The 27,857-nt window shown below is 39.0% G+C and overlaps 1 protein-coding gene across 5 annotated transcripts in view; it reads left to right on the top strand.

Annotated features, from left to right (window-relative positions):
* ASXL2 (ASXL transcriptional regulator 2) overlaps window positions 1–27,857 on the top strand; it is a 148,956-nt gene that overhangs the window by 81,686 nt on the left and 39,413 nt on the right. For 4 of the 5 annotated variants that reach the window (XM_064571951.1, XM_045884223.3, XM_064571953.1 and 1 more), the window contains 2 exons: window positions 6,111–6,219; window positions 10,426–10,576. In XM_064571951.1, the coding sequence (XP_064428021.1) occupies window positions 6,111–6,219; window positions 10,426–10,576 (260 nt within the window). Of the gene's footprint in view, window positions 1–6,110; window positions 6,220–10,425; window positions 10,577–27,687; window positions 27,775–27,857 lie in introns of those variants that run through there. The other variant, XM_045884224.3, reaches the window with a different exon arrangement.

The raw sequence follows: 27,857 nt of genomic DNA, 5'->3' as shown, positions 1-27,857 counted from the left end.
CTCCCACTCCCCCTGCTTGTGTTCCCTCTCTCACTGTCCCTCTCTCTGTCAAATAAATAAATAAAAATCTTCAAAAAAAAAAATAAAAAACCCAACAACAGTATAGTGTTCTGCATATCTCGTGGGTTATTCCAAACTTATTTCCTTTAAAGGAAAATTATACCCAGATTTGCAAGGAAAGTATTACGATGGTATTTGTATGATTTTTACCACATCTTTTCACCAGATGTGTGTACCATTTATTTTCATTTCTTGGGTTTTACTTTAAGGAGGTTTTTTTGGTTTGAGTTGGGTTGTTTTGGTTTGGTTTTGGTTTGTTTTTGTTTTTTGGGGTTCTAGGTACTAGATCCTAGATCGCATTATTTGTTTCTTTCTCTTGAGTTAAAATACTTTATTAATTTTAAAAAATTTTTAAAGATTTTCTTCCCTTTTTTAAAAGATTTTATTTATTTATTTATTTTACACAGAGACACAGAGAGACAGAGAACACAAGCAGGGGAAGAGGCAGAAGGAGAGGGAGGGGCGCCTGGGTGGCTCAGTTGGTTAAGTGACTGCCTTCGGCTCAGGTCATGATCCTGGAGTCCCGGGATCGAGTCCCGCATCGGGCTCCCTGCTCTGCGGGGAGTCTGCTTCTCCCTCTGACCCTCCCCCCTCTCATGTGCTCTCTCTCATTCTCTCTCTGACAAATAAACAAATAAATAAATTCTTGGGTGCCTGGGTGGCTCAGTTGGTTAAGCGACTGCCTTCGGCTCAGGTCATGATCCTGGAGTCCCGGGATCGAGTCCCGCATCGGGCTCCCTGCTCGGCAGGGAGCCTGCTTCTCCCTCTGACCCTCCCCCCTCTCATGTGCTCTCTGTCTCAAATAAACAAACAAACAAACAAAATCTTAAAAAAAAAGGAGAGGGAGAAGCAGGCTCCCCGCTGAGCAAGGAGCCCAATGTGGGACTTGATCCCAGGACCCTGGGACCATGATCTGAGCCAAAGGCAGACACTTAACCGAGTGAGCCACCCAGGCAACTCAAAGATTTTCTTTTTTTAAAGTATCTCTACATCCAAGATGGGACTCAAACTCACAACCCGGAGATCAAGAGTCGCAGACTCTACTGACTGAGCCAGCCAGGCCACCCCTAAAGTACTTTACATATACAGAATTGCAGTCTCTAGTCCATAATTCTAAAATCCAAAATGCTTGAAAGAATTTTTTTCATACATTTGATACCAAAACTCATTTGACTTCTCTTAAACTGACATAAAACTATATATATTATTAGTTTATCCCATTTAGTGTAAATGTTTATGTTTCAGTGTATTTGGTTATGGGATGCTGTCCCTAATCCTCCTGATGGTGTTACGTAATAGATGGCATATCATGTTACTTTTCTAAAATTCAAAAGATTTTTATGCCTAAAACATTTGGTCATAAGTGTTGTGGTTCAGGGATTGTGGACCTATGTCTCTATTTTTAGCACTGATTATGGTGTGCTATGGCTTTGTTCCTTTGTCTGTCCTCCCTTTTCTGAGCTAAGAAAGGTTTCCTCCTTGGGCCTACCCACAGATCCTAGTTTACTGGCCTAAACAGAGTGGCTACTTAATACTGGAATTGAATACCATTAGATGGGGCAGACTTTTACCAGATGCATTATTGAACTACAGATAACATGTTTTTTCACTTGATCTTACTTTCTTTCTAAGCAGTCTTTTTCGTGTTATGCTTCTGTTTTGTTTCTTCTTACTTTTTTGTGTTATGCTTACTATTTACTAATGATACGGTTTTTTTATTTAACAACCTTATATATGTTAGTTTTTTCATTTATAAAAATGGCATAACAATTTTGCCTGCCTCAAAGGATTGTTGTGAGGGCTAAACAGAATGCTTCTTAGAATTTAGCACTTGTTAATGTAGTTGTTATTGATTCATGCATGTCCTGTTGGTTACTTTACTAACATATGGTCAACCATTCCCATATTGGACTTTGAAGTCATTTTCAGTGCTTTGACATTTTTAACAATGCTGGATATGATCCTTCCGTATATGGCCGTAAGTCCTTGTGGCCTTATTTTTGTAGGATAGATAGAAGTGGGATTGTTGGATCACTGGGCCCTAATATTTTTCATTTCTTTTTTTTTTAAAGGTTTTTTTTTTTTTTTTTAAAGATTTTATTTATTTATTTGACAGAGAGAGAGACAGCGAGAGCAGGAGCACAAGCAGGGGGAGTGGGGGAGGGAGAAGCAGGCTTCCTGCCGAGCAGGGAGCCTGATGTGGGACTGGATCCCAGGACCCCGGGACCACGACCTGAGCGGAAGGCAGATGCTTAACGACTGAGCCACCCAGGCGCCCAATAGTTTTCATTTCAATGGATACTTCCATGTTACTTCCCTAAGGCAAAATTGAGATGTGGTGGGGAAGGTAGCAGTTTCTGGTTCTGCCAGCAGTCTATGAGGAGTGCTCATTTGCCCATAACTGTACTAACAGTGGATTTTATCAATTCATTTGCTTTTTTGTTTTTTATTTAATTATTTATCTTTAAAGATTATTTAGAGAGAGCACACATGCACACTCACAAGTGGTCAGGGAAGGGAGGAGGGGGACAAGCAGACTTTCTGCTGAGCAGGGAGTTTGATGTGGGGCTCCATCCCAGGACCCCAAGATCATGACCTGAGCTCAAGTTGGATGCTTAACTGACTGAGCCACCCAGGTGCCCCTGTTTTTTATTTTAAAGTAATTACAGACTCACAGGAAATGGGAAAAATAGTCTCATGCATATGTCACTCAGCTTCCTCCGGTGGTAACATATAACTAGTACAATATCAAAATCAGGCAATTGATGTTAGCACAGTACTGTTAACTAAGACTTGGATTCATTTGATTTCTTCCAGTCTGATCAATGGTATCCTGATTTTTTTTTTTTTATTTGCTCACTAGTAAGTTTGGGCTTCTCCATGTGTTCCAGTGACCATTTATATTGCATGTTTTACGATCATTTATTCATATCCTTTATCCATTTTCTTAAGTTGGTTGTTTGTGTTTTCCTAAAAGTAGCTCTCAGGACTATTCATTGTTTTGTCTGCCATTTTGTTTTGCAGTTATTTACTTCAGCTTCATATACTTTCTATAGTTTGGTTGATCTTGTTTTTTTTTTCTTTTCCTACATAGAGCTTTTTATTTATTTTTAAAGATTTTATTTATTTGACAGAGAGCGAGAGAGGGAACACAAGCAGGGGGAGAGGGAGGGGGAGAAGCAGGCTTCCCGAGGAGCAGGGAGCCTGACGTGGGGCTCTATCCCAGGACCCTGGGATCATGACCTGATCCAAAGGCAGACACGTAACGATTGAGCCACCCAGGCACCCCTAGAGCTTTTTGTTTTTATTTAGTCAATTTGTTTCTCTTTTGTGGTTATTAGGTTTTCTCTCTTATTTAGAAAGGTTTATCCATCTGGAAGGTTGTATACTATTTTCCTTTTTTTTTTTTTTTAAGATTTTATTTATTTGAGAAAGAGAGAGCAGAAACAGGGCGGGAGAGGGAGGGGGAGAAATAGACTCCCTGCTGAGCAGGTAGCCCAAGGCGGCTTGATCCCACCACTCTGAGATCGCGACCCGGTAGGAAGGCAGACGCTTAACCAAGTGAGCCACCCAGGCGCCCCCCTATTTTCCTTTTAATACCTTTTACTTTTTGGTCTTTAATCCAGTTGGAATGTGTTTTGGATATACTGTGAGAATTATTTTCCCCAAATGTATAACATGCTGTTCCAGCACTACTTAACATAAACTTTTATTTCCGACTCTTTTGGTTGCTTATGACTTAAAACCTCAGTGATTACAAAGGTAGGGATGACTCAAGGCAACGCTTGATACAGTGGCAAAAGTCATATTGCTAAAATTATTGCTGTTTTCCTTACCCCCCGCAGTTCAGTGCTTTTTTTGGGTGTTGTATTTTTCCCTATAATCCTTACCTAACACTTCCTTTGTCTGTCCTGTGTGTTGTTAACCCCAATCCCAGATATTTTCCTCATGGTCACATGATTGAAAGTTTTAGGCATTACTTCCTCTTACTGCTCAGGGGAAGAGAAAGAGTTTCTTTCTGAAGCTTCTCAGCAGAACAAGTTTCTTTTCTTAAATGCCCAAGTAAATAGCTCCTTAGATTGTTGCCCCAGATTGAGTCCTTTGTCTGTTCCTGAATCTGTCGCTGTGGGAGTGGGGAAGAATGGGGTGCACACAGAAATGCTGATTGGCTTTTTCAACCAGGAATTAAGGGTTAACAGTTTGGATTTACACTTGTGATTAATTCTGTCTCAGCCACCTTTATGAGGGTGGGAAAGGGATAATGTTTTATGGGAAATTTTAGGTATTGTCTCCAGAAGAGGGCTCGGGTAGATGCCAGGTAGTCAAACCACAGGTGACCAGATCATGACCCTGTCTCCTTCCTACTATACAGATAATACAGAAAGGTACAGAACTGTAGAAAGGTACAGAGATTGCAGCTTTTACATTTATTATGATCTGTTTCTGTATTCTGTTTTGTTCTAGCAACAGTCTAGAGTGTTCATTTGCCTATTTATCCTGTCCTAGAAACATACTGCTTCAATAATAATAGCTTAGAGTACATTTTAATATCTTCTTAAGAAGTCTCCATCATTTTTTCCCCAGAAATTTCTTATATATTTATTTGATATAAACTTTGGGATTCTGACTAGAATTGCATTATGTATATTTTTAAGATGGAAATTCCAAATTATATAAAAATATGAGAAGCAGCCTGGAGGCTCTCAGTACTTTCTTAACAAAAAAAAAAAATTTTTTTTTAAATTTTCTTGGTTGCTCTCCTTCTTCTTTACAGTTTTTGACCCTCAACACTTTCACAAGTACCAGAAGACAATGGACCCATGGTCCTCCTATCCCCCACAGAGATCTCCTATTTTTAAGTATACCCAAGATACCTAGCAGCCTCTTCTAGTAGGCTATTTGGGTTATTGAGTGGTACCAGCAGAGAACTGAGAGGGAGAACAGCTGGAAATGTGCAAATAAGCTGCCTTACCCCTCAGGTATTAGGAGAGATTTTTTTAAATTAAGGATGCCACACATCTTCCGTTGTATTGCTATTTGTTATGTTAGATAGGTACAAAAAGATAGGAAAATGAAATGTGATAACAGAAAGGAAAATAATATATATTTTTTACAGATTATTTATTATATGCCTAAAACTCTAGAAATACAGTAAATGTGTATTGAAATTAGTAAACATTTAACCAAGGTGCTACATAGACGATAAATATTCCAAAACCTACTTTATACCTCTTTAAGTGGTACCATGATAGGTCTAAGTACAAGAGACCATTGCATTATACGTATGTGTGTATGTGTGTGTGTGTGTGTGTGTATATATATATATATATATATATGTATGTATGTATATATACATGGCATCACTATGTTGTATACTTGACACTAATGTAATGTTATATGTCAGTTAAATCAATAAAAAATACTAAAAAAGAAATACAAGAGACCATAGAAATGTATATATTTCACACCTCAGATTCAGTCTGTTGCAGCAGTGTGCAAGATTTATATATGTATATAACACATATAACATATATATGTGTTATATATATATAATATATATATATATATATTTTTTAAGGAGACTAGTATTTTTATTTGAATCTGTAGGTATGTTCTTTCCGCCCTCTGTTTTACTTCTGGGCCTGTAAAGCTTGTGTTAAGTGAAGGAGAATGTTTTTGTTTGTTTTAAATTTCAGCTTTAGTGAGGTATAATTGACAAAATTGTAAGTGAAATACAGTATTTACAAAATAGATTTGTAAGACTTCTGTGAGGTCTGTGAGGCCATGTTTTCTTACATGCTAAATACTGGATCAGGATTAAGAAAATGAAAGAATTATTTTTCCTTTAGCTATATGAGGATGAATTTTACATCTGTTTCCTCCATGGAAGCCTCTCTGTAGATTGATAGACTTTTTATAGTTTATAAAATGTGTTTATGTCAAAGGATGTTGCTCAGTTAATTTTATCTGAAGTCAGTGTTACGTAGGATACTCAGACACAAAAACTAATCATTGTGTTCCTCTTGTTCTTTTTTTTTTTTTTTTTGCAGTGGGACTTCCCCTCTTGCATGCCTGAATGCAATGCTGCATACAAACTCCCGAGGTGAAGAGGGCATCTTCTATAAGGTTCCAGGTAGAATGGGAGTATATACTTTGAAGGTAAATATTTTTGTTAGGGCATCATTTATAAGGTAAATACATGAAGTGACGATATCTAAATGATATTTGTGTCATAGAGATAGAACTCTGTTCTTGAACAGCTTATTTTCAGGAAGAGGTAATATGTTCAATTCTGTATCCTGTAAATTTTTAATACTAATCTGTGGCCATCTGTAGGTAGACCAGAGAACTATTTTTTATTCTTTATGATAATGCTGTCTTGAAAGGATAAACTGAAAATGACTTCCAGTGACTTTTTAAAGAACCTCAGAACATTTGAGTAATGAGTGTTACCTTGGAGCATATGACTTTGTTATTTAATTCTCCATTACAGTTCAGAGCTGTGGTTCTTTTTTTTGTAATGGAGAACGCCCAAGTTCAGAAGATTGCATTTTCTTGTTTTGTGTTTGCCAGATAGTATAAGAACTGGAATATGGACCCAGATCTGACTGAATTCCTGGGCTCATGTTCTTTTTACCGTAACAGTCTTGCTGATTTCTATTTCTGGCACTGAGAAGACACCTTGACTTATCAGTGTCCCTTCAGTCACAAACAGGAAAACCAACTCGAATGAGCTTGAGTAAAACAGAGAGTTTATTAGTTCATATAACTGTAAATTCTAAGAAAACTCAGCCCGGATCCAGGAGCTCAAATGATGTCATCAGGGATTGATCTCTCTGCTTTCTTTTGGCTTTCTCAGGCAGTCTCTCTCCTATCATACATGACTTCACTGTCAACGCCCACTTGGCAGGCTGTAAGTCTGAAGAGAAAAGAGCTTTAGGAACTGAACTGGGAGCTCTTCAATTAGTTCTGATTTGGCTTAATTGGTGTGGCTTGGCCCATGTGTCTATACCTGAATAATCGCTGTTGCCAAATGCATTGAGTCTTCTGACTGGCTATATGTAGGCTCATGATCATTCTTGATGTGAGGTTGAGGTTAAGCCCTCTGCCAGATGAATTCAGAAAAGGGATTGTTTGCCAAAGGAAATTATCAGCAGAAGGAGAGTTAATACTTGGCATGCACTGGCTATTGTCCATGTGTACATGGGACTATGTCCCCTCTTTTTAGCTTTGAGCTGTAGTCATCACTATGCTCAGTGGTTGTGTGTAGTCCACTAACATTAGAAAGTTCTAATTTGGGGCGCCTGGGTGGCTCAGATGGTTAAGCGTCTGCCTTCGGCTCAGGTCATGATCCCAGCGTCCTGGGATTGAGTCCCGCATCGGGCTCCCTGCTCCTTGGGAGCCTGCTTCTCCCTCTGCCTCTCTCTCTCTCTCTGTCTCTCATGAATAAATAAATAAAATCTTAAAAAAAAAAATAGAGTTCTAATTTGGGGCACCTGGGTGGCTCAGGTCATGATCCCAGGGCCCTGGGATCCAGCCTTGCATCAGGCTCCTTGCTCCGCAGGAAACCTGCTTCTTCCTCTCCCACTCCCCCTGCTTGTGTTCCCTCTCTTGCTGTGTCTCTCTCTGTCAAATAAATAAATAAAATCTTAAAAAAAAAGTTCTAATTTACCTGTAGTACCTCCTTCTTATATACTTCATTAAACTTCCTATGATACAGGGCTCTACTCCCACGGGGAGCTTTTTGCATTGCTTTTAAGTTTTAGCTGTTCTAGACTTTCCATATCGTTAATAACCTCAATTAAATGCCTATCCTATGCTGGACACTGTAGAGACTATAAAGAAGAATAAACTGTGGTCCCTGATCTCTTGATGCGCACACAGTTATTGAAGTAATTGTATCCTAACAAAACATACTGTGATATAAAGTACTGTACTATAAGGCATCGTCATAGTGTAGAGAAATAAAGATTAATTTTGAATAAGAGGATCTAGAAAACTTTTGTTTTTGTTTTAACTTGTAAGATTTGAATTGAACTTTGGCTGGTAAGTAATGGGGGGAAGGACCTTCCAGGATAAGGAACTAGCTTAAGCAAAGGCACAGATGGAGAGATTCAGAATGGATTTGAAACTAGAGTAGATTGAAGTGGTTACCGTCATCTGTGTGGGCTTGAGGTAAGGAGTTGGGGGCGGGGTAAACATTAGGTGAAGATCAAATTTTGGAGGCTTTTTGAAAACCTGAATTAGCAGTTTCGAGAGAGAAAGCACTGAGAGATGGCAGAGGTTTTTCAGAATAGTATGATCAAATCTGTGTTAGAAAGATAATTCAAATCGGATAGATTTAAGTGATTGTTTGCAAGAGATAATTGGCCTGAACTATGAGAGTGGTTAAAGAGAGGCAAGGGACATTAGAGAAATAAAATGTATACTATGGAGTGGGTAAAAGGAGGGGTGAAATGATTCTGAGATTTGGGGCATGCACAGTTGACCAGTTGATCTTAGAAGGGTTACAAGTTTAAGCTTTAAGAATTACATTTGTACTTAAAAATACTTGTTGATCCTACAGGTCAGGAGGTCTGGCTGGCAACTAACTCTGTAAAAGTTGTTCCACATTTGAAGGAAAGGATAGAAAAATATGGGATGTGTATTTTAAGAAAGTATATAACATAGGAAATGTCTTAGAGAGAAATGGAACGAGGATATAAACATAGGAAATGTCTTAGAGAGAAATGGCACGAGGATATAAACCTAAGTGGGAAGTAATAGTTCCTTACTAGGGGAGAGGTTATTATCTTGGCTGTAATGTGAGTGTCAGTTGTAGGAAGGAGGGTCACATGTTAGAATTATTTTTTATCTGATTATAAAATGTGGGAAAATAAAAAAATATATTGAGGAAAAAAGAATTAGCCATAGTTTCATAACTTAGAAATTCACTAATATGTTTGCTTATATGTGTATATTTTTATATACTACATGCATACGTAGTAGCTAATATTTATTGAGCTCTTATTATATGCCAGGCACTATTCTAAGCATTTTACATTTAACTCATTTAATTTCAGAATGATCTTTTAAGGTAGGTACTGTTATCTCCATGTTACAGACAGGGAAACTGAGGCATAAGGGGTGAAGACTTTGATCAGACTGCATAATTAGGAGAAGATAAAGCCAGAGTTCAACTCCAGAAAGTCTTAGTTTTCTAGTTCTTGATCTTGCACCTATCCTACTATATCTCCTACATACTGTGCTGACAGAGGTATCTTTTCTGATTAGCATTCTCATTATTCAGTGGAAACCAAAGATTCCTGTGAGTTTTTAAAAAAAAGTATTCCTTGGGCGCCTGGGTGGCTCAGTCGTTAGGCATCTGCCTTCAGCTCGGGTCATGGTCCCAGGGTCCTGGGATTGAGCCCCACATCAGGCTCCCCTCTCGGCAGGAAGCCTGCTTCTCTCTCTCCCACTCCCCCTGCTTGTGTTCCCTCTCTCGCTGTCTCTCTCCGTCAAATAAATAAATAAAATCTTTAAAAAAAAAAAAAAAAGTTTACGGGGCGCCTGGGTGGCTCAGTCGTTAAGTGTCTGCCTTCGGCTCCGGTCATGATCCCAGGGTCCTGGGATCGAGCCCCGCATCGGGCTCCCTGCTCGGCGGGAAGCCTGCTTCTCCCACTCCCCCTGCTTGTGTCCCCTCTCTCGCTGTGTCTCTCTCTGTTGAATAAATGAATAAAATCTTTAAAAAAAAGAAATTATTCCTTTTGGGGCGCCTGGCTGGCTCAGTCAGTAGAGCCTGCGACTCTTGATCTTGGGGTTGTAAGTGTGAGCCCCACATGAAGAGTTTACTTAAAAATAGAAAAAAAATTTTAGATTATTCCTTTTGTATTTGACTCTTGCTAGTTATTAACCATTATTTAGGAATCAATTAGATTCAAATAATGCACAATTTCTTCTTATCCAGAGTCAGCTCAACTCACAATGCTTAATGGTACATACACACAAATATATATCCTTGGATGATGAGTATATCTACCTTTTACAAAATTGTTATTGTATAGTTTTTTTGTTCTGAACATCTCATTTACTTGGACTTAACATATACCCAGTTGTTTTGAATTTAAGAAATTAGATTTCTCTGTTGTGCTTTCATATGATTGTCATGTATAATTTTTATCTTTGGATGTAGATGGAAACGTTAGCTAATTTGACCCAAAGAAGAGAGATGACAGGAATTCAGAAAATATTGCTGGTTCTGCTACTGAATCCTATAATACTAAAAATTAATCAGCACAGTTAAGTTGCAACAATGCATATCAGAAATTTAATTCCTATTTGCTGAAATGGTAGTGATTGATCCTAATTGGATGCCTGTATTTTCAGAAAGATGTGCCGGATGGGGTGAAAGAGCTATCAGAAGGTTCGGAAGAAAGCAGTGATGGTCAGTCAGACTCCCAGAGTTCCGAGAACAGCGGAAGCAGCAGTGATGGTGGCAGCAACAAGGAGGGGAAAAAGAGCAGGTGGAAAAGGAAAGGTAAATCCACCTGATCTCTCAATAAAGTACTGAACGCTCTAGGACAAATGCCCTTGTTTTAGTAGCTCCTCTCTTTTCAGACCCAGGACAGTCCGTCTCTTCCTGTTCCTTTATGATTGGTACTGTCCAGTTGACTTTCTTGTGATGATGGGAATGTTCTGTGTCTGTGCTGTCCAACACCACACAACCCAACAACAGTATGTCTGTTGAGCACTTGAGCTAGGGCAGTTTGAGGAACGGAATTTTTTATTCTTTTTAAATTTTAATTTAAATAGCCACACGTGGCTAGTGGCTATCAGTTGGACAACATGGCTCTCTAGGTTTTACTTGGGTTAATATTGAGCCTTTTTGAAGGATGCTCTTGTCTGATTTGCCCCTTTAATCCTCTCTTCTAAAATTTGAGCACTTACTGCTCTAACAGCTCTCTACTTACCAGGAAAAGAATCTTTTCATTTCTACGAGCAAAGACTAAATTTAGTCTGCTGTTCTTTGCTCTCCCCTGCTTGGTGTCTGCTTTGTAGCTTACCCAAAAAACATTTTTTAGGGAATGATGTCTGTTGCTGCAGCATCGCTGGGATGGATTTTCCACTTAAGAATACATTTTAGGGGCGCCTGGGTGGCTCAGTTGGTTAAGCGACTGCCTTCAGCTCAGGTCATGATCCTGGAGTCCCGGGATCGAGTCCCGCATCGGGCTCCCTGCTCAGCAGGGGGTCTGCTTCTCCCTCTGACCCTCTTCCCTCTCGTGCTCTCTGTCTCTCATTCTCTCTCTCGCAAATAAATAAAATCTTAAAAAAAAAAAAATACATTTTATTACCTATTCTTGCTAATTATATGTAGCTTCTTGTCAGAGTCTTCTTGTTTTTACCTCAATATTTATAAACTTAGCTGTATATAGCAGGGCAGATTTAAGCCAACTCATGATGGTTCCTTTACAAGGACTGATATAGTGATACTCAAGAACAAAATGACATCCAAGAATTTCCCTAGCTTGGATATCCTCTTCGGTTTGTGTTACAGGTGAGCTGTCTTTGGATCTAGAAGCTAGAGTTATGTTTGTGGGAATACTTGATGCGTTAATTTTAAGTGCCTTTGGAACTGCATCAGAAAAACAGTTTGATTCATTACCATCCCTGCATTCATGTGCGTGCTACTCCTGGAGAGAACTCAGATAATTGGTGGCATCATTTGTGTTCTCTGGTAAAGCTACCACACATACAATTTGGGCAAATTTTGTAATCAGACGATTTTAGCCTTAAGATCACTATCACTTGGAGAGTAACCCAGACCTCAGATGTTAGGAACAAATGGAATAAAGTCAAGGTAAAGCTAGCTCCTGTAACCAGTGTTCTTGAGATAGATTTTAAGTCAGTAGTGAAAGGAGGTGTGGTCCAGGCCAGGGCCTTAAACTCCTCAGAGTCTACTAAGGATCTTTTCTTTTTTTTTTTTTTTTTTTTTAAGATTTATTTATTTATTTAACAGAGACACAGCGAGAGAGGGAACACAAGCAGGGGGAGTGGGAGAGGGAGAAGCAGGCCTCCCGTGGACCAGGGAGCCTGACGCAGGGCCGGATCCCAGGACCCCGGCATCATGACCTGAGCCGAAGGCAGACGCTTAACGACTGAGCCACCCAGGTGCCCCAAGATTCACAGTTTCTGGATATGTCTAAAGACAGGAAAATCAGTAACTAAGTAGGCCAGACTAGTGAATTTGGGAACAGAATCGTGGTCTCAGAGGTCATTCTTTCCACTTTTCAATAGCCATATATGAACAGTAGCTGTTTTGAGTAGTGGCTGTTACATGTTTGTTAAAGGTGATCTCTAAGAAGTTCAGGTGTATGGCGATACAGGAAGATCTAAGAAATAACAACAGAATCCCAGTGTCAATAGGTTAATAGATTTAAATAGCATAACCTTGCACTATATTTAGCATTATAATAGAAGATATTTAAAAGCAAAGTAATAGCAAATTCAGAATTGTGGTCCAGATAAACTGTTATTGAACTGCCTTTGTATTCATTCCTCTTCTAGAAATTATCACATTATTGAATATTTATCGTCAGTTTACATTATGAGGAGATGTTCTGTAAAGATCTTTTCTGATTATAGGTAGTCTCTTAAACTGAGAGTAGGGGGTGCCTGGGTGGCTCAGTCGTTGAGCGTCTGCCTTCAGCTCAGTTCATGATCCCAGGGTCCTGGGATCGAGCCCCGCATTGGGCTCCCTTCTCTGCAGGAAGCCCGCTTCTCCCTCTCCCATTCCCCCTGCTTGTGTTCCCTCTCTCTCGCTGTGTCGCTCTCTGTCAAATAAATAAAATCTTTAAAAAACAAAAAAAACACAAAAAATTGAGAGTAGAATGGGCTATATATGGTGTTTGGAAGGTGAAGGTAAGAGGTGAACGTGATGTCATATGGATTTCATGTTTACTCTTTGCTGAGCGACCAACAATGAGGAATGATTTAGTTTCTCATAGGATGTGCTTCTCTCGTTCATGGGTCATACATATGGCATGTGGCATAGGTATGTAAATTTTTAGGTACATATTATATAATCTCTGAAAGTTTTTGTACTCCAGTGCAGATTAACATGGAGTTAGCAGTAATAGGAGCAGCGTGCAAAAGAGCATTTCTTAATCAGTTACAGTTATTAATAAAGGTAAAGCAAAGTAATTGTGCCTATTCCTTTGTCTTATTTAGGGTTTTTACTCTTAATCTGACATCACTTTCTTTCAAATGCATTGTTAAGACAGGAAGAACATTGAGATAGTAGCAAAACCCACTTCCTTTTATGTACAAAAATAAAGAGCTCTGACAGCAAAACTGATACTTCTGGTTGCAAATCGATAGAAACTCTCTTGATAATAGATATACCTTTTAAGCAAATAGGAACAGAGAACAGAACTTTGAAATTCAGTCCAATATTAAAACTAGTTTATTGATTTCCATGTAAAGTGGAAGAACTTAGAAGTTCATAGTTTGGGTTCCTAATTATCAGACAGGAAACAATGTTCAGAGGAGAGCTTTATGGAATTCCAAGCCAAGGTAAGGTGGAATAAATCCAGAAAAAAAGATTAAAATCAACTTTTTCTGTTGCTTTTTTTGCAGAATCATAGCTAAGCAAAGTCTCTGCCTTTTCCCCAAAATAAAATATAAATATTGCTTTATGAAACAACAATAGAAGTATTTTTATCTTCTGGTAGAGAAAGTTTATTAAATTTTGGCCTGCTTTTAAAGTGTCTTAAGAAAAAAGTTAATTCCGTAAAATACACCTTTTTACTTACAAGGAATTACTAATTCTTCCTAGGGGCATAAACTAATGTTAATTTAATTGCTTGTTCAAAACTACTTTAAATCAGGAATTTGATTAATACTATGTTTGGAGTTATTTCAAATACCAAAGACCTGCCTGCCCTCTAATATCATTTCTGTATGTAAGTTTACTGAATGGGGATGATTATGTATATAATGTCTCCTTTAAAAAGTATACTCCGGGGAAAAACTCCTTTGGGCAAAGTTAAGTTATGTGGAGAGCAATCTTTGAGAGAGATCTTCTCTTTTTCTGTGGTGTGGTTGGCGGCTGAGTCAGAGGTTTTATTAGCTCTGTCATGTATTAAACGTGGCTCCACTATTAGGACTTGGATAGGTAGGGTACCCAGAAGCAAGGAAAGGTGCTCAGGTGTGGCCTCTCCATCTTTGATTAGGGGATTGTTTGAATATTAATCAGTAGCCACAGCCTGCCAAGTTTGAGGTAGACTGCACTTGGTGTGGGAAGTTAACAGTCTATTAACTTCTGGAAATAAAATTCCTCAAAAGACAGACTCTGGTGAAAATAAAAACTCTCCCTTAAAAGAGGGATTGCTAGGGTGCCTGGGTGGCTCAGTCGTTAAGCGTCTGCCTTCAGCTCAGGTCATGATCCCAGGGTCCTGGGATCGAGTCCCACATCGGGCTCCCTGCTCAGTGGGAAGCCTGCTTCTCCCTCTCCCACTCCCCCGGCTTGTGTTCCTGCTCTCGCTATCTCTCTCTCTCTGTCAAATAAATAAATAAATAAATCTTTAAAAAAAAAAAAAAAGAGAGAGGGATTGCTGTTTAGGAAGATTAAAACAATTTTGGATACTTCAGTTGTTAATCAGTCTTTCAGTTATTAATCCTTCAACTGTAGAAGGCTAAACTTCAGTTTTGATGTTATTGCTTCATTATTTCTGATAGTATTTCTTTTTTTTTTTTTTAAAGATTTTATTTATTTATTTATTTGAGACAGAGAGAATGAGAGAGAGAGCACATGAGAGGGGGGAGGGTCAGAGGGAGAAGCAGACTCCCCGCAGAGCAGGGAGCCCGATGCGGGACTCGATCCCGGGACTCCAGGATCATGACCTGAGCCGAAGGCAGTCACTTAACCAACTGAGCCACCCAGGCGCCCTGATAGTATTTCTAATACTTGAGAGGGGCCCATTGAATATCTTCAGGAAGAAATAAAATAGGGATTATTCAGTAAAGTCTTTAATTCAAAGGCATCTAATGTGGATAGTCTATATCCTTTTGACCTTGTTCAATATAATATCCATTGAAATGGAAAATTTTCCATTCTGTAATATATCTGAAAAGTAGTACCTTCTGAATGTATACTCAGTGGGTAGTAGTAATTGTCCAGCAACCTGAGACTACTTCAGTAAACTATATAAAACTGGCTTTAAGGGCGCCTGGGTGGCTCAGTCATTGAGCATCTGCCTTCGGCTCAGGTCATGATCCCAGTGTCCTGGGATCGAGTCCCGCGTCGGGCTCCCTGCTCTGCGGGAGGCCTGCTTCTCCCTCTCCCACTCCCCCGGCTTGTGTTCCTGCTCTCGCTGTGTCTCTCTCTGTCAAATAAATAAATAAAATCTTTAAAAAAAAAAAACCCAAAAAACTGGCTTTAAGTGCCTCAAGTTCTAGGGGCACCTAGGTGCCTCACTTGGTTAAGCGTCCGGCTCTTGATCTCGGTTCAGGTCTTGATCTTGGTTTAGGTCTCACTCTTAGGGTTGTGAGTTCAAGCCTCAAGTTCGAAAATTTGTTTTAAATAATTTTCTGGAAATAATTTTAAGCTTAAAAACTCATTTCTCTACTCGGGGTGGGGGGGGCTGGTTTTTAAATCAAATAACAAGTAACTGCAGGTCTTTTGATCAGAGTTTGTTAATATTTAAAAAAATTGTTAATATTTTATTATGTCTTTGTATTTATATGAAAGCAAGCATTTTTTTTTTTCCTAATCAGATACTAAATATGTTCCTAAATAAGAGAGCTTTTAAGTGTTGAGCAGTCCACATTGGAGGACCAGTAGATCAGGATATAATCTTGAGAAGTATTATTTAGGCCATTCATTAGTTTACTTACAAAGTCAAAGATATAGGGGCGCCTGGGTGGCTCAGTCGTTGGGCATCTGCCTTTGGCTCGGGTCATGATCCCGGGGTCCTGGGATTGAGCCCCGCATCGGGCTCCCAGTTCCACAGAGAGCCTGCTTCTCCCTCTCCCACTCCCCCTGCTTGTGTTCCCTCTCTCGCTGTGTCTCTCTCTGTCAAATAAATAAATAAAGTCTTTAAAAAAAAAAAATCCAAGAAATATCTCTATTTAGAATGCTTGCCACACTCATTCTTTCTCCAGTATGTGTGTACTATGTGCCAGGTATTTGGGAAACCAATTTAAATAAGGTGGGGGCCCCATCCATATCTAGAGGTATAGAAAAAGAAGCAGACAGTTAGCAAATGACTTTAATAAGTAACAAGTGTTTATATGTGTCATGTTATGGCTGTATTAGAGAAGGAAGTTGTTAACTTGACCTGGGTTAGTAAGTATTGTGTGAGCTATAGAATATTTTAATATACTTCCTTCTGTTGGGAGTATAACCTCTAAGGAAGACAGGTTGTATCATGGAAAGAAAACATATATAAAGACAAGAAGGTAGAAAGGAGGCCATATGAAGGTAAGTTTGGGTGGAAAAGGAGATTTGTGGAAAGAAAGAAGGGGAAAGAAGTAGGGATCAGACTGTTCATCTTTAGTGCTAGTCTCCATTATTTATAGGGTATTGCTCTGCATAAAGTGATTTCTTAGGAGATTTAAGAAATGTAGTATGTATGGATCAGAGAATAGCAACCCCACTGACTGTTTCAAATTTTCATAGCCACATACCACGAGGAACCAAAAAAACACATTTTTTTAAAAGATTTTTTTGACAGAGAGAGAGAACCTAAGCAGGGGGAGCGGCAGGCAGAGGGAGAAGCAGGCTCCCCGCCGAGCAAGGAGCCCGATGCAGGGCTCGATCCCAGGACCCTGGGATCATGACCTGAGCCGAAGGCAGACGCTTAACTGACTGAGCCACCCAGGTGCCCCAGGGAACAAAATTTTTGTTTATAGACCTTTTGCTGTTGGTTTCCTCCTCTTGTCCATTTAAGATCTGAGTAAATACACTGACTTTTTTTAATTTTAATTTTAATTTATTTTTATTACTATTTTTTCAAGTTTTTATTTAAATTCCAGTTCATTAAATACACTAGCTTTGATTTGTTTTTCTACTGACTATTGTTTATTGTGGCGTCTCTCCCAGTTGGACGGGGGCCCCCAAATGTGGGGCGACAATCAGGTGGAAGCTTGTGGCTCTGGTAACACAGCCAGGCAAAGAATTCACCTGAGGCAGAACGAAGAGATCGAAGTTTACTGAATATACCACAAGGGAGCAGCGGGCAGGACAGCAAAGGGGACTATCTGCACAAGGTGGTGGTGAGGACTCTTTAAAAAGGGGGAGAGTTAGGACAGATGGGGATGTATGGAATATTCCCCGTTTTTGGTAACTGTGCCTGATTGTAAGTAGCCCATTGGTCAGTTAGGGCTTATGGATATTTTGAGGTGGGTCCCCTGATGGGCCCTTCTGTCCTCAGCACCTCGGCTCTTTTGCCTTGTTCTACATTCCATTGCTCAAGCCTGTTGCCTAAAAGTGACCTCTACATTTATGTTAGTTCAGTTTTCTAGTCACTGGTATTTGGGTTAAAAGAGTTCATTTCTGGGGCACCTGGGTGGCTCTGTCGTTTGGACATCTGCCTTCGGCTCAGGTCATGATCCCAGGGTCCTGGGATCGAGCCCCACATCGGGCTCCTTGCTCGGTAGGGAGCCTGCTTCTTCCTCTGCCCCTCCCCTGCTCACGCTCTCTCTCCCTCTTTCTCTCTATCTCCCAAATAAATAAAATCTTTAAAAAAGAAAAAAGCGTTCATTTCCATTCCACTCTTGAAGATCATTTGTTCTGGGTAGTAGATTTCCTTGATACAGGATGAGATTAATTGGTGACATTAATTGGTTTTATTTGAAGTAGTATAGAAGTGTGAGAGATGATTTTTCTCCAAGTGCCACTTTGTAAGATAGGATTATGAACAATGTCTCAGTCCTTGTGGGACTTTGTGGGCCAAAACACTGGTGTCCTAGCACTAACCAGTGGTCTATGAAACCCAGGAAACGTTGGAATGGAGGGAAGGCAAAAAATCGTAACAAAGGTTTGATTTCCCACTGCTTTGTGCTGATATGAGAACTACAGAAATATGTGTCTTGCACATGAATTTGTACACCGAAATTACCTGCAGTACACATAATGTCTACCAAGAAATAAATGTCATTTGTTTTAAATAAAGATTATAAATAGGGGCTTGATGAAGTTAAAATGCAGCCTTTAATGTTCATTTTTCAAACAATGTCCTATTCTTTTTTTTTTTTTTAAAGATTTTATTTATTTATTTGACAGAGATAGAGAGCACAAGTAGGCAGAGCAGCAGGCAGAGAGAGAGGGAGAAGCAGGCTCTCCTCTGAGCAGGGAGCCCGACCCCAGGACCCTGGGATCATGACCTGAGCCGAAGGCAGACGCCTAACCGACTGAGCCACCCAGGCGCCCCTAAACAGTGTCCTATTCTTAATATCTTTATCCTTTTTAAAATGTAGCCCTAGGAAATCTTAGTTCCTTATTTTGTAACTCTGTGGGCACTATTCCCATGCCCTTCCCACACATCCCTTACCCCGCATCCTCCCCTCCCCAGCTAGCTGATTTATTCTCAAACTTTTCATCACAAAGTACTATTCTCTTCCCTCCTCTATCCATTATGGACTGACACTTATGTAAAATACAATAAAAACGGCCCAGCAGTGTCAAATTTCTATGAAAGTATCTAAACGCTTGTTCTCACTTTTTGTATTTATCATACAGCCGACCAGTCTTTGGACTACATTCCTCCTTTAAAGGAAGAAAAACATAAAATGATTTGCCCCCCCTTTTTTGAATTGAGAGTGGAAAATAATTCTACCTTCATGAGTAAATAATGAACTGTAATGATTTTTTTTTTTTTAAGATTTTATTTATTTATTTGGTGGAGAGACACAGCAAGAGAGGGAACACAAACAAGCAGGGGGAGTGGGAGAGGGAGAAGCAGGCTTCCCGCCGAGCAGGGAGCCCGATGTGGGGCTCGATCCCAGGACCCTGAGATCATGACCTTAGCCGAAGGCAGACGCCTAACGACTGAGCCACTCAGGCGCCCCTGTAATGATTCTTTACTAGCACTGCAGAGGCATTAGGCCAGCTCTCAGTCGCTGCTCATCCTTCCTCAAAAGTAACTATTGTCCTGACTTCTGTCAATATAGTTTTGCCTGTTTAAAAATTTTTATTAAATTATATATATTGAGAAAAATGCACCTTATGCAGCTTGTTGAATTTTCACAAATGGAACAACACCGTGAACCATCATTCAGATCAAAGAACAAAACAGTGTCAACACCCCGGTGGTCCTCTCTGTGCTCCCTTCTGGTAATAACCATTGCCCCAAAGTAACCACTTTAATAATTTCTCATAGTATAGACAAGATGTGTATGGAGCAGAACCAGAAGCTGGTTTTAAACTTAAATCAAATCATGCCTTTTCTTTTTTTGGCCCAAATAATGTTTGTAAGTTTTCATCCATGTTTTTGTGTATATTCATCAGGTTCTTAAAACTGTATAGTATTCTATAACTATTCTCCTGCAGTAGCTCTACTTATCTATTCTACCATTGATGAACATTAGGTTATTTCTAGTTTTTGCCTATTCTACTGTGAATGCTTTTTTATGTCTTTTTTTTTTTTTTTAAGATTTTATTTATTTATTTGAGACAGAGAGAATGAGAGTCAGAGAGCATGAGAGGGAGGAGGGTCAGAGGGAGAAGCAGACTCCCCGCTGAGCAGGGAGCCCGATGTGGGACTCGATCCCGGGACTCCAGGATCATGACCTGAGCCGAAGGCAGTTGCTTAACCAACTGAGCCACCCAGGCGCCCTTTTTATGTCTTTTTGTACTCGTTTCTTCTGGGTACATACTTGGGAGCAGAATTAACTATAGTGTATGCTGCCAGACAGTTTTTCAGAGTGGTTCTACCAATTTATACCCCCCACCAGTAATGCGTGAGTTCCAGCTATTTACATGCTCACTAATTGTCAGTCTTCTAAATTTTAGACTTTGGTTAGTGTATAATAGTGTTCCATGTGGTTTTAAGTTGTATTTTCATGATGGCCAACAGAATTGGAGTCTTTTTCATTATGAATCATTTGGATATCCTCTCTTATGCAGTGCCTTTTCCAGTCTTATCCATTTTTCATGGGTCATCTTTTCCTTAGTGACTTGTAGTTTTTCATATATTCCCTTATTGAATATATATCTTGTAAGTAACTTCTCCCTCTTTATGTCCTGTCATTTTACTCTCAAAAGTGTCTTTTGATGAATACAGTCTCTCAATTTTAATATAATCCAGTACATCCTTAAGAAAATTGCCTCTCTCGCTGACATGAAAATAGTTTCTTCTGGGCCATAAAACATGCCTTAACAAATTTAAAGGGATGGAAATGAGCTAATGTCTGCTCTCAGATCACAATTAAACTAGAAATCAGTAATAGAAAGATAACCGGAGGGGCTCCTGGGTGGCTTAGTCGGTTATGTCTGTCTTCGGCTTGGGTCGTGATCCTGGGGTTCTGGGATCAAGCCCCATGTCAGGCTGACTGCTCAGCTTGATCTGCTGCCCCTCCCCCCGGTTTGTGCATGCGTACACTCTCTCAAATAAATAAAAATCTTTTAAAAAGAAAGATAACTGGAAAATTGCCAAATACATGGAGCTTAAACAACACACTTTGAATAAAACATGGGTCAAAGAAGAAATGTCAAGAGAAATTTTTAAATATTTTGAACTGAATAAAAGTGAAAACACAACATAACAAAATTTGTGGTATACAGTGAACAAAGCACTGATTTACCTTTTTTAAAAAAGGGAAAAGACCTAAATAAACAAATTAGGTTGAAGTAAATACCAAAACAAGAAAAATGTAAAACATGAGACTTTTTCGCAGTGCTTTAAGAACTTAGATGAAATGGGATGATTTTGTAGGAAAATAGAATGCATAAAAATTGAACCCAATAGAGATAGAAAATCTAAATGATAAATTTTCGTACAAATAGGGATATAGAAGAGCTTCCCTTCAATTGAACACCATACTTAAATGGCTTTTCAGGGAAATCCAACCATATGTTAAAGGATCAAACAATCCTAATGTTTTCAGGAATAGTTTAGATTATTCAGATTCTTTTTGGAAGTAAAATTTCAAAACTTTTTAGAGTACAGCGCTATCTTGTGAATACTGAGGGAAAATCTTAAAGTTAGCATATAAAATCCAACCATACATTAAAAACTATAAATCCTAAACAAATGGGGTTTTAGGTTGTAAGTATGATTCACTACTGGGAAATCCATTATTATAATAGATGATATGGAAAATCCTATTGCCATTTCTATACTTGCTGAAAAGGCCTTTATGTAAATTCAGTACTCAATAAAATTGAGAATTGATGGATACTTCTTTTACATAATAACTTAGTCAGAAAACCAGCATCTTAATGGGGAAACAAACACTAGTGGCTTGCTCTTTAGCTAGAAGTCAAGAACAAGGTGCCCAGTAACTCAGTTCTTACATCTCAACACAAGGAAGCAAGAGAAGCAGTTGGAACAGTGAGCAACAAAAAAGGGGAAAACTACTTCAATGTGCGGATGATACAGTTATGGATCTGACAAAAGAATCAGTGGAGATAAATACTGATGAAGAAGGTAAAGAATTTGGTAAAGTAGCAGGTGTAAATAAAAGTAATATTTGGCAACCAGCCATATATAGAAAAAGGGAACACATTCAAAATAACTACAACAGCAGAAACTCTGAGCATGACCTTTGTAAGCTATGTGCAAAGGTGTTAGAACTGAATTTCCGAAAAGGTGAAAATGGGTTCATTTTTCATATCATACTCTAGGATAAAGTCCAAACAAATGAGAGATATAATGTAAAACATGAAACCAAGTACTAAAGGAAAATATGCGTGAGTTCCTTTTAAAACCTGAGAATAATAAAACTTTTTAAACGGTTTCTGGAGGCATGTGATTTTATCCCCTGACTCAGCAAACCCACCTCTCAGAATCAATCCACAGATACAACGTCAACAATACAAAATAGCATAGCTTAAACTAACGCTTCTCAAACTTGAGCATGCATCGGAATTAGGTGGAGCTTATTTTGACACAGATTCCTATGCCTTACCTTCAGAGTTTCTGATTCAGTAGATCTGGGCTGGGATCTAGTAATTTGCATTTCCAAAAGATTTTTTGTTTTATTTTAATTTTTTAAAGATTTTATTTATTTATTTGAGAGAGAGCGAGCATGGGGCAGCGGCAGAGGGAGAGAGAAGCAGGCTCCCTGCTGAGCAAGGAGCCTGATGTGGGGCTTCATCCCAGGACCCTGGGATTATGACCTGAGTCGAAGGCAGACTCTTTTTTTTTTTTTAAAGATTTTATTTATTTATTTTTTAGAGAGCGAGCGAGAGAGAAACAGCATGAGAGGGGAGAGGGAGAAGCAGGCTCCCCGCTGAGCCGGGAGCCCGATGTGGCACTCGATCCCAGGACTCTGGGATCACGACCTGAGCCGTAGGCAGTCGCTTAACCAACTGAGCCACCCAGGCACCCCGGATGGCAGACTCTTAACTGACTGAGCCACCCAGGCGCCCCTCCAGCAGATTTTAAAATACTGATTGTTTTTCTTAGTGTAACACATTAAGAGCCACTGGTTAGGACATTGTAGTAATAAGAGCAAAAGTCCAGAAAGAACCAATATACTCATCATTCTGGTTGAAGTAATTATAGTACATCTGCACAATGGAATTCTATGTACCTATTAAAAGGAATGTGGTAGATCTGTATATTCTGTTGTAGAATGTTCCCCAGGATATATTAATTATTTTAAGTTTTAAAAAATCAATATTCTGGACAGCTTATGGTACTTGATTTTTTGCTTAAAGAAATGAGTGAAAGGGGGCGCCTGGGTGGCTCAGTTGGTTAAGCGACTGCCTTCGGCTCAGGTCATGATCCTGGAGTCCGTGAATCGAGTCCCGCATCGGGCTCCCTGCTCAGCGGAGGGTCTGCTTCTCCCTCTGACCCTCCCCCCTCTCATGTGCTCTCTCTCATTCTCTTTCTCTCAAATAAATAAATAAAATCTAAAAAAAAAAGAAATGAGTGAAAGTATTAAAATATCTCTACTGTTTTCACCAAAACAAAAATACAAGTATAAAAACAATGGAAGGATACAAATTAATATAAATGATTTCATAAACCGGAAGAGAAGTAATAAAGGGGTGTATACAGGGGAGGGAGCTAGACTTACATGGAAGTCAGTTTTATCACTTTACAATAATTAAAACAAGTTTTTAAAATGTACTTTCTAGAAATATGAAACAAAGCAAGCTCAAGAATATGTCAAATTTGTGGCATAGTGACATAAGTAAGTTGCTTGGAATCTTAATTACAGGAGACCAAACATCAATAAATCTTAAACTGCATTCAGTAGTCTTATTTTCAGTAATAGGGACTGTTTCTTTGAAATTAGATCTATAGTAGAAAGCAAATTAATAATTACAGTAATGTTCTCAGGAACCAGGATTATCAAGGAAGAAGAGAAGTGATAGAATTATAGAATCAGAAAAGTTAGGTGACAGTCCTGTAATCTTAATTTGGTATCCATCCATGAATTTATTTTTCTTTTTCTAAAAAAAAGGCCTTTCTTGTTCTAACTATTGAAAAGTCCTAGAACCAATGGTAACCCCGTAGCAGTGCGCACCCCCTACTCTGCAGCACATGGTCTTTTAATAACATTTCCAATTAAAAGATACCAGGGTCTTTAGAGAAGTGGCTGATCCAAGTTGGGCAAAAAAATATGCAAGGTTGCCTGAGACACTTTCTGTGGCAGATAGCGAGGAAGCTGGATACTGCTGAGGTCATGTCCCAGAGATGGTTTACAACTTGAAGGCTCACCCACAAAACCAAAAGGTTACAGTTTGAATGCCAAATTTGTAATGATTGTTTTTGATTTAAACATTTCAAATACATAAACATCTATGGGTTGATAATGACACTTCAAAATCAGTTTTACATACTGGTAGCTTTCTGAGACTGCTGTAACAAATTACCACAAACTACGTGCCTGTAAAGACAACAAAATTTAGGGGCGCCTGGGTGGCTCAGTTGTTAAGCGTCTGCCTTCGGCTCAGGTCATGATCCCAGGGTCCTGGGATCGAGCCCCGCATCGGGCTCCCTGCTCAGCGGGAAGCCGGCTTCTCCCTCTCCCACTCCCCCTGCTTGTGTTCCCTCTCTCGCTGTGTCTCTCTCTCTGTCAAATAAATAAATAAAAGCTTAAAAAAAAAAAGAAAAGACAACAAAATTTATTTTCTCATGTTCTGGAGGCCAGAAGTCTGAAATCAGGGTGTCAGCAGGGCCATACTCCCTATGGAGGCTCTAGGGGAGAACTCTGTTTCTTGTATTTTTTAGCTTCTGGTGGTTGCTGACTTACTTGCCTTGTGGCCGCATCACTGCAATCTCTTCCTGTTTTCACATCACCTTCTTTTCTGTCTGTCCTCTGTGTCATTGGATTTAGGACACTTGAGATAATCCAGGATGATCTCATCTCAAGATCCTTAACTTAATTACATGTGCCAAGACTCCTTTTCCAAATAACCTAACATGCACAGATTCTAAGGATTAGGACATAACTTTTTGGTGGCCACCATTCAGCCCACAACAAGTAGCCACTCATTTTGAAAATATACTGAGTTTGGATCTTGGCTGTGCCCCTTAATGTCCGAGTCCTCTGGCAAGCTAATTAAATTTCCTGATACATAAAATTTAGATGATATTACAATATATAAAGAATGTGTATATTTGAAATTTATGTATAAATGTATGTCCTTGGATTGAGCCCGGTGTCAGGCTTCCTGCTCAGTGGGGAGTCCGCTTCTCCCTCTCCCCCGGTACCCCCCGCTTGTGCTTCTCTCTCTCTCTCTCTGCCTCAAATAAATAAATAAAACCTTTTAAAAATATAGATATATGTCCTTAAAAATATTTTCATATTTTTATTTGTGTAGAAAAATGTCAGTAAGGATGCTAATCCAAATATATTATTTAGTTATTTCTGAGGGTAGAATTGCAAGAGTTTGGGTGGGAATAGAAAGGACTTGTACCCACCTTAGAGGGTAGTTCAGTGAAATTCTGTTCAGATGAACCTCCTAGCTTGCTGTTAGAGGCATACAAGATAGTTACTTTTGGTTGCTCTTATTAATAAAATTGTGCCTGACAGTGTAGCCACTGAAAGTAATTACGAGAGAGAAGTTTCCCAGCATGTGCTTAAGCCTTTAATATTTAAAAGTTAGGACAAAGTTTAACTTTCATAGAAGTTGAGACCTGTACTTGGCATTAAGTCAGTTCTGGGAGATGTTCCTTACTGGTGGGTCCTGAAATTTTCATGATTTATTTCAGCTGGCTTGAGATATGTTTATGGTTCTTCTGTTAGAAAGGGCTTTTGCCTTAAGGGGGAACAGTCCAAACAGATAGCTTCATTGTCTCTTTTTCAGGCTGCAAAGTGGTATTCTTATATACACTAATGGAATTATTTTGTTTGTTTTCTGTTTATTCTCAGGCAGTATTTGAGGTGGGTAAGGAAATGTATATTTTCAGATTTCTGCAAACCATTAAGAAGAAGGAACGTAGTCAAATATTGTCTTTATTTTTATTATGTCCCTTTAAAAACATTGGTCAAATCAAATAGACAGGCGATAACAAGTGTTGAGAAGGATTAGAACCCTCATACATTCCTGTAGAATTGTAAAAATGGTATAGCCATTTTGGAAAACATTTTGACAGTTCCTCAAAAAGTTAAACATAGAGTTGATCTAAGACCCAGCCATTCTACTTTAAGATCTGAACACAGAAGAACTGAAAATATGTGTCCAACACAAAATCGTGCTAATGCGTCTTCAGAGTAGCCAAAAGGGGAAACAACCCAAATGTCCATCAGCTAATGAATAAACAAAATGCAGCATATGCATACAATGGTCTATTATTTGATGATAAAAAGGAAGTATATATATATATTTTAAAGATTTTATTTATTTGCGAGAGAGAGAATGAGAGACAGAGAGCATGAGAGGGAGGAGGGTCAGAGGGAGAAGCAGACTGTCCACTGAGCAGGGAGCCCGATGCGGGACTCGATCCCGGGACTCCAGGATCATGACCTGAGCCGAAGGCAGTCGCTTAACCGACTGAGCCACCCAGGTGCCCAAAAAGGAAGTATTGATCCATGCTTCAGTATGGATCAAATTTCAAAACATGCTCAGTGAAAAAAGCCAGTCACAAAAGAGCGCATATTAATGATTCCATTTATATGAAAGGTCTAGAATAGGCAAATGCATAGGGACAGAAAATAGATTAGTGATTGCATAGCACTAGGGGCATAGTTAGGGAAAGAGAGGTGATAGCCAACCAGTACAGGGCTTTTTGTGGGTGGTGAAAATTGATTCTGGTGATGGCTGCACAACTCTTAACCAAAGCCATTGAATTTTTACACTTTAGGTGAATTGTGTGTTATATAAATCTTATCTCAATAAAGCTCTTGTTTTTTAAAATTGGTCAACATAAGTAGACCGAGGATGTGGTTTCTTTTCGCTGCTCAGTTATCTCAAGAACTTTATTTTTGTATGCTATATCACAGTGAATTTTTTCTTAATGTCGCATTTTATGTCAATTCTTTCCCATATATAAACCTTATCATAAGGGTGGGAGTGCAAAGTCAGGTATGCCAAGTATGATGAGTCACCTTCTTAGTATTGTCCTCTTTAAATGTTATCTACTGTGTATTCCTTTCTTAGGATTTGTAAGAATATGTTGAAAAGCTGTTTTCCCAAACTTGTATATTCCAGTGAACCATGCTTCTGCATTTTTATGTCAGGTAGCTACCCACCAACGTACTTTATATGGTATATTCAAGCTCTTTAGCCATACCATGAAATCCCATTTTGCTCTCCGGGCCTTTTTGGTCCAATTACTATGGAAGGAGAAGGTGTTAGTAAGCATGTACTCTTCCAGAGTCATCACTAGCAGCAGCGATTACTATTTTATTATTTTTGTTATAGGGGTCTGATTCAGCATTTTCTTTGTTATCTCTTATCATGAGTAATGCACTGCTGAACTTTACAGAATATAAAAATCTAATTGCTATTTTAGTATAATAGGCTCCTGAAGGGAAAACCGTTATTCATATAAGACTAAGGTTTGGCCAAGCTCTGATGAGGTATAAAACAAGTAGTGATGAAGTAGAGAGAAATTTCACCCCGTGCAAATGTACATTGCTTCCATGAGAGAAATCCTAAAGCACCCTCTCACACTGGTAGGCCTGAAACTTGATTTAAGAGATGAAGTAATATTAAGAATTAAAGCTATAGTAGAGTTTTTGAGGTGGAGTGGCCTTATTGCCTTCATTTTAAAGATAGGGAAAACTGGGACCCCTGTCAGCCCAGGGCTCTTTCACTGTATCATGTTGTCATTAGATTTACCTTAAGAACATACATGCTATCCAACAGGCTCTAGAATCTTCTCTAAGTTTTATCGAATTTGATGACTCATGGTTTATATTCTGCTTCCTGTTTCAATCAATCTATTGAAAAATCAAAGAATGAAAAGTAATGAATACTAACTCCCATCCCTTCCCCATCCTATCATCCTTCACTAGAGCTTTCTGAGGAAATAAACTGAAAAGGGAGGCTGTTTGCAGTAGAACTCCAAAAAGAAGATCCTTCCCAAAAGTGTTTGGTCACAGTTCTTAATACAGGTAGCAGCATATGATTGGGGAAGGAATGGTGCTTGATATCAACTCTGATAACCACATTATTTATTGTCATTTTTCTCCCCACT

This window comes from Mirounga angustirostris, unplaced genomic scaffold, assembly GCF_029215605.1.
Source record: "Mirounga angustirostris isolate CCGP_5_RB_7025 unplaced genomic scaffold, mMirAng1.0.hap1 SCAF_10, whole genome shotgun sequence".
Classification (NCBI taxonomy): domain Eukaryota; kingdom Metazoa; phylum Chordata; class Mammalia; order Carnivora; family Phocidae; genus Mirounga; species Mirounga angustirostris.
This window is presented reverse-complemented; position numbering and strand designations above follow the sequence as displayed.